This window comes from Amaranthus tricolor, chromosome 2 (assembly GCF_026212465.1).
Source record: "Amaranthus tricolor cultivar Red isolate AtriRed21 chromosome 2, ASM2621246v1, whole genome shotgun sequence".
Taxonomy (NCBI): domain Eukaryota; kingdom Viridiplantae; phylum Streptophyta; class Magnoliopsida; order Caryophyllales; family Amaranthaceae; genus Amaranthus; species Amaranthus tricolor.
This window is the reverse complement of record NC_080048.1, coordinates 13,406,798-13,421,875: the sequence shown is the minus strand read 5'-3', so window position 1 is coordinate 13,421,875 and position 15,078 is coordinate 13,406,798. Positions and strand designations below refer to the sequence as shown.

The 15,078-nt window shown below is 31.5% G+C and overlaps 1 protein-coding gene across 2 annotated transcripts in view; it reads left to right on the top strand.

Annotated features, from left to right (window-relative positions):
• The first annotated feature begins 2,106 nt into the window (after nt 1–2,106).
• LOC130806879 (MAP3K epsilon protein kinase 1-like) overlaps nt 2,107–15,078 on the top strand; it is a 29,660-nt gene continuing 16,688 nt past the window's right edge. Inside the window, exons 1-10 of one of the 2 annotated variants that reach the window (XM_057672103.1) lie at nt 2,107–2,447; nt 3,682–3,816; nt 5,494–5,514; nt 6,398–6,471; nt 6,559–6,649; nt 6,727–6,810; nt 8,286–8,387; nt 8,675–8,806; nt 9,413–9,484; nt 13,877–13,980. In XM_057672103.1, the coding sequence (XP_057528086.1) occupies nt 2,388–2,447; nt 3,682–3,816; nt 5,494–5,514; nt 6,398–6,471; nt 6,559–6,649; nt 6,727–6,810; nt 8,286–8,387; nt 8,675–8,806; nt 9,413–9,484; nt 13,877–13,980 (875 nt within the window). In that variant the 5' untranslated portion in view covers nt 2,107–2,387. The remainder of the gene's footprint in view (nt 2,448–3,681; nt 3,817–5,493; nt 5,515–6,397; nt 6,472–6,558; nt 6,650–6,726; nt 6,811–8,285; nt 8,388–8,674; nt 8,807–9,412; nt 9,485–13,876; nt 13,981–15,078) is intronic. The other variant, XM_057672104.1, reaches the window with a different exon arrangement.

Below are 15,078 nucleotides of genomic sequence, written 5' to 3'. Positions count from 1 at the left end.
TCATTTTTATGCTTTTCATTTGTCTTTATTTAATTTTTAACGATCACGTTTAGGGGATAAGATACAGGCTTGTGGAGTTAGTGTCAACTTCACTCAGTCTTATTCTTTACAGGAACTACTCATGATCTTTTTCGAGTTGAGAGACTCATTGGTCGCACTCTCCTTTATGGGTATGAGTTGTCGCCGTCCTTCCCTTCCCAAACTTTGCTCATAGGTTTATGGGCGGGATACACTGGTAAGACGATTATGATGATGATGATATGATCCTACGATTCGATTCTACCGATTTCAATCCTACCCTTCATCGATCCTAGATAGAATTTTGATCCTAACAACCTTGCTTGTAAGGGTCGTCATTCAAAGAGATAATTTCTCACAAAACCTCCTAAAAATTAATTGGGTTTAATTCCGCAATAAATAATATATGATGCTAATTTGCCACATTTGAAAGTAAAGGGGTTTAATTTCACTACTGATAACACTTAAGTGGCTTGTTAATCAGATTCACAAAAGTGTATAATAAGATTGAAATCTGGTGATTTCAAGGAATCCATCCTATGAGGGTTTTCTAAATCCGATGAGTGTAATCAAGTAATTCTTCCTTAAAATGACAAATATTCTAATAAGAACAAATACATTAAAACTACTTGTTACAAAAATATGGACAAACATTTACAAATGGAGGGAGTATATGCAATCAGATTTTTTAATGAAATTATATGGTGAATATGATGATCATTATTTACATCAATGACTTATTGTAAGAGGTACTTCCTTTGTCCCATAAATTTTGCTGCAAATAGAATTTGTGAGCTATCCTAAGAGTGAAAATTGATGTTTTATGCGCAAGTGAGAGAAATGAGTGCATGCGATGACACTATAAGATAAATAGGTAGATAATAATTAAACAATTAGGAATTTGTACTATGAAAAATGATATAGCAAAATTCATAAAATCAACAAAAAATGTTGTAAAACCTTGTGACAGAGCACTCAAGCCTAGATTTTGTTGTAACGAAAAAATATGGAAAATTAGACTATAAAGGCATGAACATTCAGTTTTCCGCTTTTAAATATTCCAAATTTTGATATATTTTTTAAAGGTTCCAACTTCATGTTATTTTAACTTTTAAGGAGTTATAGTAATTCATTATCTAGAATAATCGATGGATATATTTCAAAAATAAAAGTAGTTTAAAATGGAACGAAATCCCTATTTTTTACCGTGTTTATCTCTTTCATCTACAATTTCATAAGTCATTCACAAATTCATTAACAATGAATGTGAAATTTTTGAATACAACAATTAAAATTTATGAATTAACCTGGTTTCTAAAACAATATACAATTAAGAAATTTATAATTTAACATCCTACAACGACTAAATCACTGATGATGTTAAATCATTTAATGTTAACATTCTATAATAATCATTCACAACTCTGGTTAATTTATCTTACAGACAAATTTAAAATATATTTGCTTGATTTTTCTTGAAGTTTTGTTTAATTTCTAGCAATTTAATCATGTTTTTCTCATTTCCCAAATTTCTTAAGTTAAATCATTCATAAATGGAGGTTAAAATGAAACCAAATTTAATCATATTTATTAGCAATCTAAAATTAAAATGGAATAATTTTCATAGCATACAATAATTTTCACAATATACAATAATTTTCACAGCATACGCTATTATACAACAATATTTGACGACATTCTCTAATGACTTCAACGACAAGGACATACAGATATAAAACCTTTAAAAGATGGAGTATAAATCAAATTAATTAGTAGAGAGAAGATAATTGACAATTTAAAATTAATAATTAGAAAAAATTTAACCGGTAAAAAATAAATAAAACCTTTAAATATCAAAATAATTTTAAGTTAGAAACTTTAAAACATACTTATAAATCAAAGTTGAAATTTTAAGTACATTTAAAATTGAGTTTTTGGATACAAAAATGCATATCTGATTCCCCAAGTTGGGAGTCCGGCTGTATCGCATACCATCTTCCGGTGACCGAATAATTAAACCTTGACCTTTTATTTTATTTTTAGGACTGGCCTTTCATTTTATTTTTATTCACTAAAATTAAGTTCAAGTATAAAGTAATCAATTTTTTTGTAAAATAGTCGAGTTCGATTCTGTTTAATCTCTCTGTCTCTCGTTCCTCACTGTATCAATAAAAAATAATTTAGTAGTATTTGTTTTCCAGGTAATTTCCACCCATTTTTTCTCTCTCATCCCATTTCTCTCATTCTCTCTCCTCCCGGCATTTTTCCCGGCGATCAACTTCTTCTCGCCTGAAAATGAATTCTTAAGTTCTTTCAGATCCTAAATCCTGCAAATTGTTCCTCTCTGTTCGAGGGAAAACAAATCAACAATGTCTCGTCAAATGACTTCTGCTCATTTTCACAAATCCAAAACCCTCGACAACAAATATGTAAGAATAACTTTTCGCAATTAAGCTTCAATTTCGTTTTTTAAGGGTTTATTCATTTTTTGTTCGTTAAATCTTGCTACATTTAATAAGGCTGGGATTATTTGCTGACTGAACTATTTTATCTTGATTTTGATGAGACTAGTACAGTTTAGTTACTTCTTTTTAATCCGTGAGATGCGAATTATTATTCTGGTTTGTGAATTTTTATATCATTGGTAAGGTAAGTTAATTTGCTTAGCATTTTGAGCTAGAATGTAAACTATTTTTCTTCTGAATGGTTCAAGTGTGTGTGTGTGTGTTTGGTGTTTTAGTTTTTGTGCTGTTTGTGTGTAAATCTTGTTTGAATTATATGTTTATGAGAATTGAGTTCGAGCTTTGCATTTGTAGTTCAGGAAGATGAGTAAAAATGCTTAGCACTTTGAACAAGAATCCAAGTTAAATTTGATGAATCTCATGCGTATAGGGTCTCATTGTCTTTTTTTTTTTTTTTTTTTTTGTCTTTTTGTTTTTTTTTGCCTGTGTGTCAATTGTTTGGTTTATGCGTTTAGGAGTATAAAGATGAGATTAAGTCATGTACTTTTCTTCCATAAGAGCAAAATCTTCATCTTTTTTCATTCGTTTTTTTAGTTTACTCGCATTCTACCTCTTTCACAACTATGTCAATTAGTTTATATACATCTCTATATACTTATATTTCATTAGTTTAACATTTATTACTCCATTAAATATTTACACTCAATCCAAGCATGCCCTAAGGGGTATTAAGACGGTGAATCTCTTTCACATATGTTGGTAAGTTTTGACAAAAGCTATTAAGTTCAAATAAGGCTTACTACTACATTAAGATGATTCATATACAATGAAGCCTTTTTCATTTTTATTTTTCTTAATGATGTAAGAAGACCCTATGATGTTTAGATTTTAAATCATCAATCACTTGCTGTTTCTATGTTATACTGTGCTTTATTTTATAGATGTAGAGGCATCTCATAAGATTTTATGTTTGGTTTAGGCCTTACTTCTATCTTACTAATTTTGAAACAAATATGGTTTAGTCACTATAAAAACTTCTTGCGTTTGATATGGAATGTTAATTCTCTTTTTCTTTTTTTTCGATTTTTCACTTTATTGAAGGGTGAGTATGTGCTAGTTTTTGATCAATAATTTGTTGACTTATCTATTGATTTATTATATTAATGATTTATGATAGAAAATCTCTTGGAATTTTGCGCAGATGTTGGGAGATGAGATAGGGAAAGGAGCATACGGTCGAGTATACAAGGGCTTGGATTTGGAGAATGGAGATTTTGTGGCAATTAAACAGGTCTCATTGGAGAATATAGCTCAGGAGGATCTCAACATTATTATGGTCAGCTCATAGTTCTGGCTTATCTCCCTTACCCACCCCCCCTTTACTTTTTGAACTTTTAATGGTAAAAAAGAGATCTCAGCATTCTAGTATCCTTCATGACATAGCTGTTTATGTGTATCATTCTTGTAGCTACTTCAAGTATCTAGTAAGAAAATTTAGCCAGTTTCTCATGTCGTATTGTGCAGTATTTTATTTTGTCGAATTGCATAATATCATGGAAGTATGGAATGCTACATGAGGGCACTTCTCTTTGCTCTTAAATCCTCCTATATGTCTTTTTGGATACTTTGTGTGGATTTTCTTAGATGTGCATTAGATGTATTTTTAATTGTGAAAATTCGTAATAAGCTATCTTTGCATACCATTTTTGGTAATTTATTAATTTTAGGCAATATATTTATGCTTGTATAATTTTAATTTAAAAATATTCTCTAATTTATATTTATAATTCTCTCTCTCTCTCTCTCTCTCTCTCTATATATATATATCTATATATATATATATATATATATATATATATATATATATATATATATATATATATATATATATATATATATATATCTTCATTAACAAACTCCCCTAACAAACTCCCCTGTTAGCAATCTCCTATTACTTATAAAGGTTGTTATTGAGTGTAAATTTATTAAATTTTGACTTATAAGAGAACTTTAACTTTATGATTGCTGTAATGGTATTTGGTAATTGTGCAAATCCCTTATTTCTTAATTAACTAAAATTGTATTAGTTGGGAAGGCACATTTCCAACTACAATGGTAAAATTATTCTTTTAAGTTGTACTTTTGTAATAATGAAGTGGAAAATCCAATTTGTGGTACATTTGATGATGCCACAAGACGTGATTTGGTGCCTATGCAATGCCACATTGCCACTTGTGTGACACTGTGATTAATCTCTCAATGAAAAATTATTATTTTTTTGTTCGCCAAAATTAATGCCTTATAGTCTATAGATACGTAAATAGGACAATTGAGTTTGTTGTCAGCTAAGGCGATTAAGAGAGTGATATAGGACAATTGAGTTTGTTGTTAGCTAAGGCGATTAAGAGAGTGATGTTTTTGGTGGTAGGGAGTTTTCCATCATCTTTTTTCTTTTAACTTCCTACGTCAAAAGATTTTTTTCATCATCTTACATATGTAGTTAAGCATCTAGCATTCCCAGATAAACTTTTTTCTGCACCACTTTTCATTAATACACCATCTTTACCCATGTTTGATTGAGTTCGCCATTATTTCTACATTTTTTACGGTGTATGAAATAGCTAAATATAAAGGCCACAAAAATTTAGGTTGGTTTTTGCCTAGGAAATGACCTAGGTGGCTTGTTAGATTGTATTATATAGTTTTTTTTTTCTTATTAATACTAACTAGTCATTGAAAAGCAGATGATGCCCTTTTACATGAAATGTAATTAAAAGCTTTGGATGATATATTTACAATTTGCATTTCTTGTATGTTTCTTTTTGATTGTTGAAATTTGTGGTTTCCTTGTTTGCTTATTATTGTTTTTTCTTTTTAATTATCTTGTGGTTTGTTTCCTATTTTACAAAGAGGGTTGTTTGGACTTTTAGCTCTTGATATTTCTGAAATTTACTTACATCTGGCTTGTCTGTCATTGTATGGTTTTCTGGGCACGTGGAATGCATATCACCAGCAAGAAATTGATCTTCTGAAGGTATTTTTTTTATTTCATAGAGCAGGAGTTCTTTTGAGCTATTGGCATTCCTTATTTCACCTTTTCTTGCAAAGATTTCCTATAGAACATAAGTTGATTACAAGTTCTTTTGTATCACTGGGGAGATCGTTTTTGCTTGCCAAAGGCGATGCATTTTAAATTGGTCGGAATGAATTAAAGTACAAAGTTCAGCTTCATAATAAGTGTAGATGCAGTATCAACCTCAGAAATCAGTGCTGTAAAACTAGCCAAGGCCGTTAGGTTTTTCACCTCTGCATTGTATGTTTTTCAAGTCTAAAAGAGAAGATTGTAGTGTAGTCATGCTGAAACGTTTCACCAATATCAGCAAAGTCTGTTAAACATTTATACATGTAGTCATGCATGCATGTGTTGCTCCCTTTCCTAGGAACCCGTCAACTTCTGAATAAAATTCCTTTGAAATGAATGTGGCCATTCATTTAAATAAGACCTAGTGCCCTTTACCGTTTTGTTTCAAAAACATGGACTAACTATAAGCTGTCACTTTAACATATAAGCCGTAATTATCTTTTTTTCTTTCAATTAATATGTATAGGTTCCAAAAGGTCTATATTACAAGCTGTATTTTAAATTTATGTTTCTAAAAACTTGAATTACTATGATAAAATGGATATTTTTGAAGTTAATATTTCACTTTGCGATGTTTACGTAACAAGTCGTAACACTGTGATATACCGTGTCTACCTCAGCCACGACAAGATAATAGATTTCTGTGGCCTTACCCCTGCAACTTTTTATCTTTTATAAACTAGTGCTTCTCCTTTCTTAACTATTATTGATATGTAGACAAGTGCGTCATCTGCATCATATCTGCATTTCCTGAAGTATATTGTTTATCTTGCAGAACCTTAATCACAAAAATATTGTAAAATATCTTGGATCCCTAAAGACAAAGAGTCATCTTCATATTATACTTGAGTAAGTAATATTAATTTGAACTTTATTGACAGGATGGATGTGCATGTGTAAACAACTAATGTTTAGTTATTATAACTGTTTTCACAGATATGTGGAGAATGGATCACTTGCAAATATAATTAAGCCAAACAAGTTTGGGCCGTTTCCCGAACAACTAGTTGCTCATTACATTGCTCAGGTATGCTTTTAATTATTCGTTTAGGTTTTGATCTGCTTGAAGTTTGCTTGTGCTCATGGATGTATTTTTCTGATTAGGTATTAGAAGGCCTTGTTTATCTCCACGAACAAGGAGTTATTCATCGTGACATCAAGGGTGCCAATATATTAACAACTAAAGAGGTACAATCATTTGTATTTCAATTGATTGTGGCAAACATATTTTCTCTTGAATGTAAGATTGTTGTTTGGTTCCCATATAGGCTTGATTTATATGGGCTTTTGGAAATATTCCTTGGCTTAAATGTCCTCCTAATTTGTCTTTGTCAAGGCAAATAGTAACTTAATATCTCGATTTATCTAAGTTATACTAATTTTTAAAAATTAATTTTTCCTCTCTTTGATTTTTCTTATGCTCTTGATCCTTTACATGTGGATTTCATGAGATGGAAATGAGCTTTCAAATCAATTATGTTGATGAGCCTTAAGTTCCCTGGTTCTGTGATCCTGGGTTTCTTTGTTGTTTGTTATATTATAATTCGTCCGTTTCGGATTACTAGCAATATTTTGACTCTTTTTGGTCAAAGAGTTAAAATGTTGAGAGTATTTTAAAACGGAGGAAGTATGAAATATGGTTCTTCTATTGTTCTTTTGACATTGTTTAGCTGGTTTGATTTTGGCTAGATGGTTGAGAGGAAGACAATATTATGAATATTGGTTATGGTTTTATGTTAGGAGAACTCATACTTATTTTCAGGCAAGGAAGTTTTGGTATACAAAATATGTATTCTGTAATGGCATGAGGTCAGAGTTGAACACTAAAATATGATTTGGATTCAGTTAAGGCTTTATGGAAGTTAGAGGTTTCTCCTCGTGTGTGGTAGAGTAGGGGATACTTTCCTGGACAAGATGGGCAGAGCAGTGCAGGAACCAGGATGCACTGTTGAATAACAAATTATTTTCCTTTGCCGTCTATCAAAAGCCCCATGATTTGGAGTCTTCAGTTCGTAATTTTGACTTGAGTTTTAAATATGTTATATTTTCTTTATATACCTAGACTGCCAAGATAATTATTTAACTACAACACAGAGAATTGGAAGGTTAGAACTTGAAGAAGCTTAGAAGAGGAAGACACAAACTAAGATGAACTTGAATTGAGACTAGTAGGAGTGAATAATGACTTGAAGAAATGAGATTTGTTGTAGCATATGACATGAAGTAATTTTGACTTAGAGTTTTTAATTTTGTTATATTTTCTTCATATGCTTTCTTAACTTTATGGGATTGAGTTGCTGGTTGGATCGTATATTAGGTTGTCCCTGGGATATCATATGACATCAACTAGGTACTTAAAACCCAGGGGGACGGGGTTTTTGGCAACTGAAATTGTAAAAGTTATCCACCATAGTTTATCTTGTCTGTCATCGACTACTATGAAGGAAATCCCATGGTTTTGAGAAAATTAAGTTACTATGGTCATTGGTTATCACTTGAACTATTAAAGTAATATCAATTACAAGAGGTTTTTTTATTTCCCCAATTTCAGGATGAATATGATGGTTGTTGTTTCATTGCTGTCATCCTGATTTGCTGTATTCTTGATAACTTGTGGATGCTGCATGCAGAATGATTCCATAATATCATTGTTTATCTTTCAGGGACTAGTCAAACTTGCCGATTTTGGGGTGGCTACTAAGCTAACAGAGGCAGATGTCAATACTCATTCTGTTGTAGGAACTCCATACTGGATGGCTCCAGAGGTACTATTTTAATTTTTCTTGTTCACTGCAACGCAGAAACAACTAATTTTTTTTGTCCAATATTCTGGATTGTGCTATTATGCAGCCAAACTTGTTACAGTGTGAGTATTAACAGAGGGAGAGAGGGAGAGGGAGAGGGAAAGGGAGAGGGAGAGGGAGAGGGAGAGTTTTATGCTTGGCTCATACTGACTTAAGATTTTATATAAGTTTTATATGTTTTTGTGTAAAATGTTTATGTTGCATTATCTTTTGAGTTGCTTTGATCTTAAGGTTCTAGCACTTTTCAGGTAATTGAAATGTCAGGAGTTTGTGCCGCATCAGACATATGGAGTGTTGGATGTACAGTGATTGAACTTCTAACATGTGTACCTCCTTATTATGACCTGCAACCTATGCCTGCTCTCTTCCGTATAGTTCAGGTCTGGTGTTCTTTTTCTCTTAATCATCTTTTAGATCCATATTAATTGTTAATGCATTCTTTAAATTGTGACAAAGAACCTTTCTCTTGCCATCGTTTTAGCTTGAAGGATTGGTTCATTACAACCACTTCACATGTGAAGAACCTTCCCCTGGAATTCACGTAACTTTTCATAATCCTGTCTTTTACGTAGGGCCTATTAAGTCCATATATGTTATCATAAGGAAGACGTATAAATTTTGGTTTCCATTTTCAAGTCAACACCATTAATTCATCCAACGAATCTCATAAGATACCTTCAAAACTATGGTAGATGGATGAAAAAAAATTGGATTTGAGCTCCAACCAAATCTTTCTCCCTTTGATTGATGCTGAGCTTCTGAAGCTGTAATTTATGATTTCATGCTTAGTTAAATAACACAAATATAATCTCACTACATGATCATGGTTGGCATTAAATATAGCTTCATCAGATAGTTCATACTTCATTTGCATTGCCATTGTACATGTTCATTCATTGGTCAACCATCTGTGCATCAGAAATACCTTGATTCATTGATAATGATTTGGCTTGCCATTGCTCAAAGCTTCTTCATCTTAATTTCAGGATGAGCATCCTCCAATACCTGATGGTCTATCTCCAGATATGGCTGATTTTTTGCGGCTGTGTTTTAAGAAGGTAAACGGTCATAGAACTTTTGGTTTTTGGTCTTAGAAATGGCTTACATTTGACTTGATATACTTTAATTGAGGATTTTAGCATATGTTATATATTTTTTTATAAGTAATTAAAATTAATGAGTATTAACGCGAATTGCAGACAATGTGGTTTGAATTTTTGAGCTTATAGTTGCATTTTTTTTGAGCTTATTAGTGATTAAAGTTAATGTGTGGAAGGCGTAGAAAAAAGACATGGTTGCCAATGCGTTTGTGGAAATAGTTGCAACGCCACAAAAAATGGTTATAACTGAGTAATAACGCGAATTACAGACAATGCGGTCTGAATTTTTTTAAAAATATCACATAAGGGGAATTTTGAGCTTATAGTTGCATTTTCTTATAACTTGATATGTTATTATTATTTAAGTACTAATATAGAAACTCGTGAATTTCCCCTTTTATTCATAACAATGTATCACTATATATAAAAATGTGATTTTTGAGAAGAAAATTGACAGTGGAATTGAAGTAGTCAACATGTTCAATTTATACTTGAAAATTATATGGTTAGCTTCTGATATTTCGGTATTTAAATATTATGTGAAATAATTTAAAATAATGAACTCAAATCAACAATTTTTATCCCATAAAGATATCTAATAAAAATATTACGTAATTAGTGACCCCTTTAATTGAAATAATTAACTAATAAAGCTCCATTTCAAATTTCAAACTAAAAGCAATCTATTTCTATGTTAGGTGAATTCTAATAAATGTAATTAACTCATTATTTTTTTTTACCCTATTTAGATCATTCTATGCAACATAAATTTCTAGCTGATTGACTTTTTAAAAATATTTAAATTAAATAGTTTTTGAAGATGATAAATTTTCGATATGAAACAATTTCAAATCATTAAATTATATTATATAGTTCAATCTTAGGAAGAATCATACAATTTTTTCCATTTTCAAAATTGGTATATCAGTCCGAAAGGGACAATCTGATAAATATCGTTTGCCACATAAGCCAACATCAACCTATAAAGTTGTTCTACTTGAAGGGGCTTTGTAAGGATGCCATTTAGAATTTTCCAATGTTATTAAATTGTATGATATGATATGCCCATAGATTTATTTATAATTGCACTATATGAATTACTTTTAGAAATAACTATGTTTTATTAGTAATTAAAGTTTATGAGTATTAATGATTTTTACACGGTGTTAAAAGGAATTTTTCTATAACCTTTTCTTGATCAATAACGTTGTAACAATGAAATAACGAATTTTACACTGTTTGCGACATCTTGACCATATAAAGTATATGCCTTTATATAATGAGCTTTAACCTCGTGGCCACTCTCAAACACATTACATAACAATTGTTATAGGATAAACAGGAGAGCTCACCCAAAAGATTAGCCTATTAGTTGAGAGAGCCCATTTGCCTATAAATCCCATACTAATTGTATACAAAATCGATGTGGGATAAGTCCCATACCTTGCAATGGACCATAACAGGTTTCTTGCCATTATGTGAGTCCTCTTCTTGAAAAACAATGATGAAAAACTTGTGCATTTAGTTTCTCTTTAGGCTCAACTGATTCTCTCATGACTTTCCTTTCATGCCAATTTTTCACGTCTTGCAAGACTCGAGTACCTTTTTATCTTCTTTTACCTTATAGTTTAAAGAAATTATAATGACCCAACTTGTATCGTTTTTTTGGTTGAAATCCGTTCTCTAGAAAAAAAAGAATGATGTTAGATTACATCTTTTTAGGGCTCTCATTGCACGAGACTACTAAATTTCTCTTATGGTTAGGAAATTTGTTAGAGGAAATAAATGTATCTCAAGTTGATAACCATATCTTTTGCTATGGCATGAAATGATTTTGGGTTTCTTTTTAGAAATCATGTTTTACATTTAAAAGAAATAAATATAGTCAATAAAACAGAGAATACCTTGAAAACATTTGCTGTGGAGTATGTTGAATTGATCATTCGGGATAATAAAGAGATGGTGTGTGATTATACTTGGAAATTTCACGATCAACTTATTCTTTTTCCACAAGTAAGACCAATTTACTGCAAAAGAAATGATACAAGTTGAGGCACCAAAAGATAGTGCCATGTGTCAATACTCCATATATCCAAAGATTAATTTTTCTTGGTATTAGATGATAATGGTTTATAGTAGTGATGGCCACAGGCCGGTTTAGGCTGGTTTCAGTTCCATTTGATTTCGGTTTCACAAAATTGAAACCTGATTCAAACATTCCAAGTGGTTCCTTGCGGTTTAAAAGGCGGTTTCAGACGGGTCATGGACGGGTCAGATGGGTTTGCCCATGGGTTCAACAAATATATTTATTTTTGTTTTAAACTAAAAATATAAAAGCAATTGGAAATATTGAAATGATAAATGACGTACCTTTGTTGACAATTGAGTACCATCCGCATGTCAATTGACATTTAATGTATTACTAAAACGAAAAAAGGAAATATAATTATCAATTAAATTTAAAATTAATAATAAAGTCGATTAATTAACCAAAATAGGAGAAAGAGAATTTGAACCTAGTATCCCGAAAGAATACGAAGCTACCTACGTATTTCGAAGGAATCAAAGCCAACGTAATTCTTTCCATACCTTTTTAATTTTATTTGTTGGTCATTGTCCCATGGTTGCTAATCTAATCATCATCTTTGTGGTTATCGTCTTCTCGGTACAATGTCCCTATTGCATATGGCGTATCCATTAGCATTCTTAGATCATCATCGCGTTGATCGTTGTCGTTCCACAATCCTTGTGTTCGTATATCCGCTTGATCGCATCTTTCTTGCAAACCCTTATTTTTATAGTATGTACTATGTTGAGCAAGACAAATTATTTTTTCATTGAAGTAGACGCAATAGTAAAATTTGGAATTGCAATGATATCCTTTTCAATTCTCAATAATCAAATTTGATGGATTTTTTTTCTACCATTCTAAAATATTAAAACACTTGGGTGCTATTTCAAAATGATGTTTTTGGTAGCTATCTACTTCTGTATGTGAATGGGATGAGTACTAAGATGTAATACTATCATCATGACTTTTGATTATTCCAACTATGACCAGGTGAAACCTAATAGGACGTTCAGAAACGCTAGCACAACGTTTGGACGTATCATGTTTGGAGGTGTATAAGGTTGCATAGAAATCATATAGGTCTCTTAAAAAGCTTCCTACAAGTTCCTACATCATTGTCCTATTCACTTTGTGGACAATTTACGCATTGATAGTAATAGCTTATCAATTTTCTAAGATTTTCGTTTTTGAGAGTTGGGTCTAAATTTGCTGTTGTTCCATAAATATAAAGAAAATTCTTCACTCCATCCACTCGTCCATCATTTTCTTGAGTAACGGCCTCAAGAATTCAATAGTTGTTATTTTTGTGGTTAAGAAGCTGGAAAAAAATAGCAATGCTTTCACTAATTACCAGATGGATGTTAGGTTCATAAATATGAAAAAAAAACTTAGTGGCGTGTTTATACACTTCTAATATGTTGGTGTATATGTATAGCAAGATCCCATTCTTTATCGGTTGTATTGTTTGATGTAGATTCATTATATAATTGTCATTACGGGATGATATTTAATAGCTTTTCTTAACAAATCTTGGGTTGAGTTCCATCATGCTAGACAATCAAATTTCCTATATGTTTTTATTAAGTGATATTGCTTACATTGTTTGTACCTCATCTTTACGTGTCCTAATTTAAGCCACTTAACAATATTTCTAATGGAATCTAATAAATTAGTTTTTTCTTTAATACTCTCTTAACAAGATAAATTTATCATGTGAGTACAACAATGTTTATCGGTTTATATAATATTTGACCATCTAGGACCAAATTAAAAGCTGGTTCTTGTTTTAAAAATTGTATGCAATTTATGTTCGTAGTCACATTATCTACGGAACTAAAGAAAATTTTATCTAATAATTACATTCTCTATATATTTCCATTAAGCTTGATATAAGTTTATGGCCATTATGTGATTCAGGCATTTATTCAAACACAATAATTCATATTTTTTTTTGAGATAGGAAGAAAGTAGATGTGTAGAAACTTTAAGCAACGCAGTAAAATGAAAAGTATGAAGAACTTCAAGGAACTGAGGGATTATTTAGTTTCTCATGTTCAATATTTCTCTTCAATATATATTTGAGAAGATACTTCTTGTTTTCTTTACATAAATGGATAACCATCCTGCTTTTAAAAGGTTCTTTTGCTTGATTGTCGGGTGAAATTCTCATTGTAATAGTGGATCTGGCAAGACAATGAGGCTTTATTTAGGGGAAGGTCTTTTCTATTGTTTGACAGGGGGTTGTAATGGTCTGAAAAAAAATCTGTTTCTCATTATAGGATGCCAGACACAGGCCTGATGCTAAGATGCTGCTTTCTCATCCTTGGATTCAAAATTACAGGCGTACATTGCAGCCATCCCTTCCCGCAAGTGATGGAATTAGGTACCACTTTTGCTTCCAGTATTTATCTGCTTGATAGTAGCATTGCGATTAATTTTGCTATCCTGTCAAAAACAGAAATAAGATTTTGTTTTCAAGTTGTAACTTATAACCTCTCTTTTAGTTAATTCTATGATCTTTCTTCTCCCATCTAAAAGACTAATTTAATTTTCGCTCTAAATTTGTTTCATGTGCGTGAAAATCTTTCTATCACCCCTTAAAATTTACAAATTTTATGTGTTTTGACTTTGTAATCTTTGGAATCAATGGCACCAAAGAGATGGAATACGCCTCTAGCCCCCTAGGATAGCAAAGAGAAAGTGAATATTTTCTAAGGAGAAGGTGGATTTTTGGTAAAAAATGAAGACTGAATAGAGAAAATGAATTGTGTGTATGAAATTAAAATTGAGTTAAAATGTATGGAAGAGCTTAGAAGAAAGTGGTGGGCTATTGTCCAAAAATAGAAATGATGAAAACGAGTAGGATGGACCAAAATGGAAAATGATGCTAAATGAGGAGGGAGTAAGAAAGAATGTTTGCAAAGATGCTGCTGTGTTGTTTTTTGTTAGGCTGAATAAATCAAGTATGTACATTGTTCAGATATTTTTACACTCAATTATGTAGGCCTTGTCTTAATATAGGAGTCAGGACAATATAGGGAGGATAATTGTTCTGTTTTGTATTATTGAGACTAGTAGGCGTGGGAGTGTTATGAATTATGTTTCTGTCCTATTTGTGGCTTGTATCTGATGCTCCTTTGCTGCATATTTTGTTTCAGATGTTCTGCCTGATTGGCACGTTGCAATTTTTTTTTCTAAAACAAATTTGGCTTAAAGTAGCGTGCTTGTATTTCATTGAGGTTTCTCGCTATTAATAATTTAATTTACTCTGAGATGGTGGATTTATGCACATTAGATTTCTTCTAAGCCTGTGGCTAGGGGAAGATGTAGAGAAACAATTCAACAAACCAATTAAGAAGCTGGAATTGTATTAGTTTGACATTCGAAAAATATCTCTTCTGGTTTGAAAGTCCCTCTGGTTTGTAATTCCTTCTACTACAAATTAAAGTATGTATGAAGATCAAAGGTCCATAGAATTTTC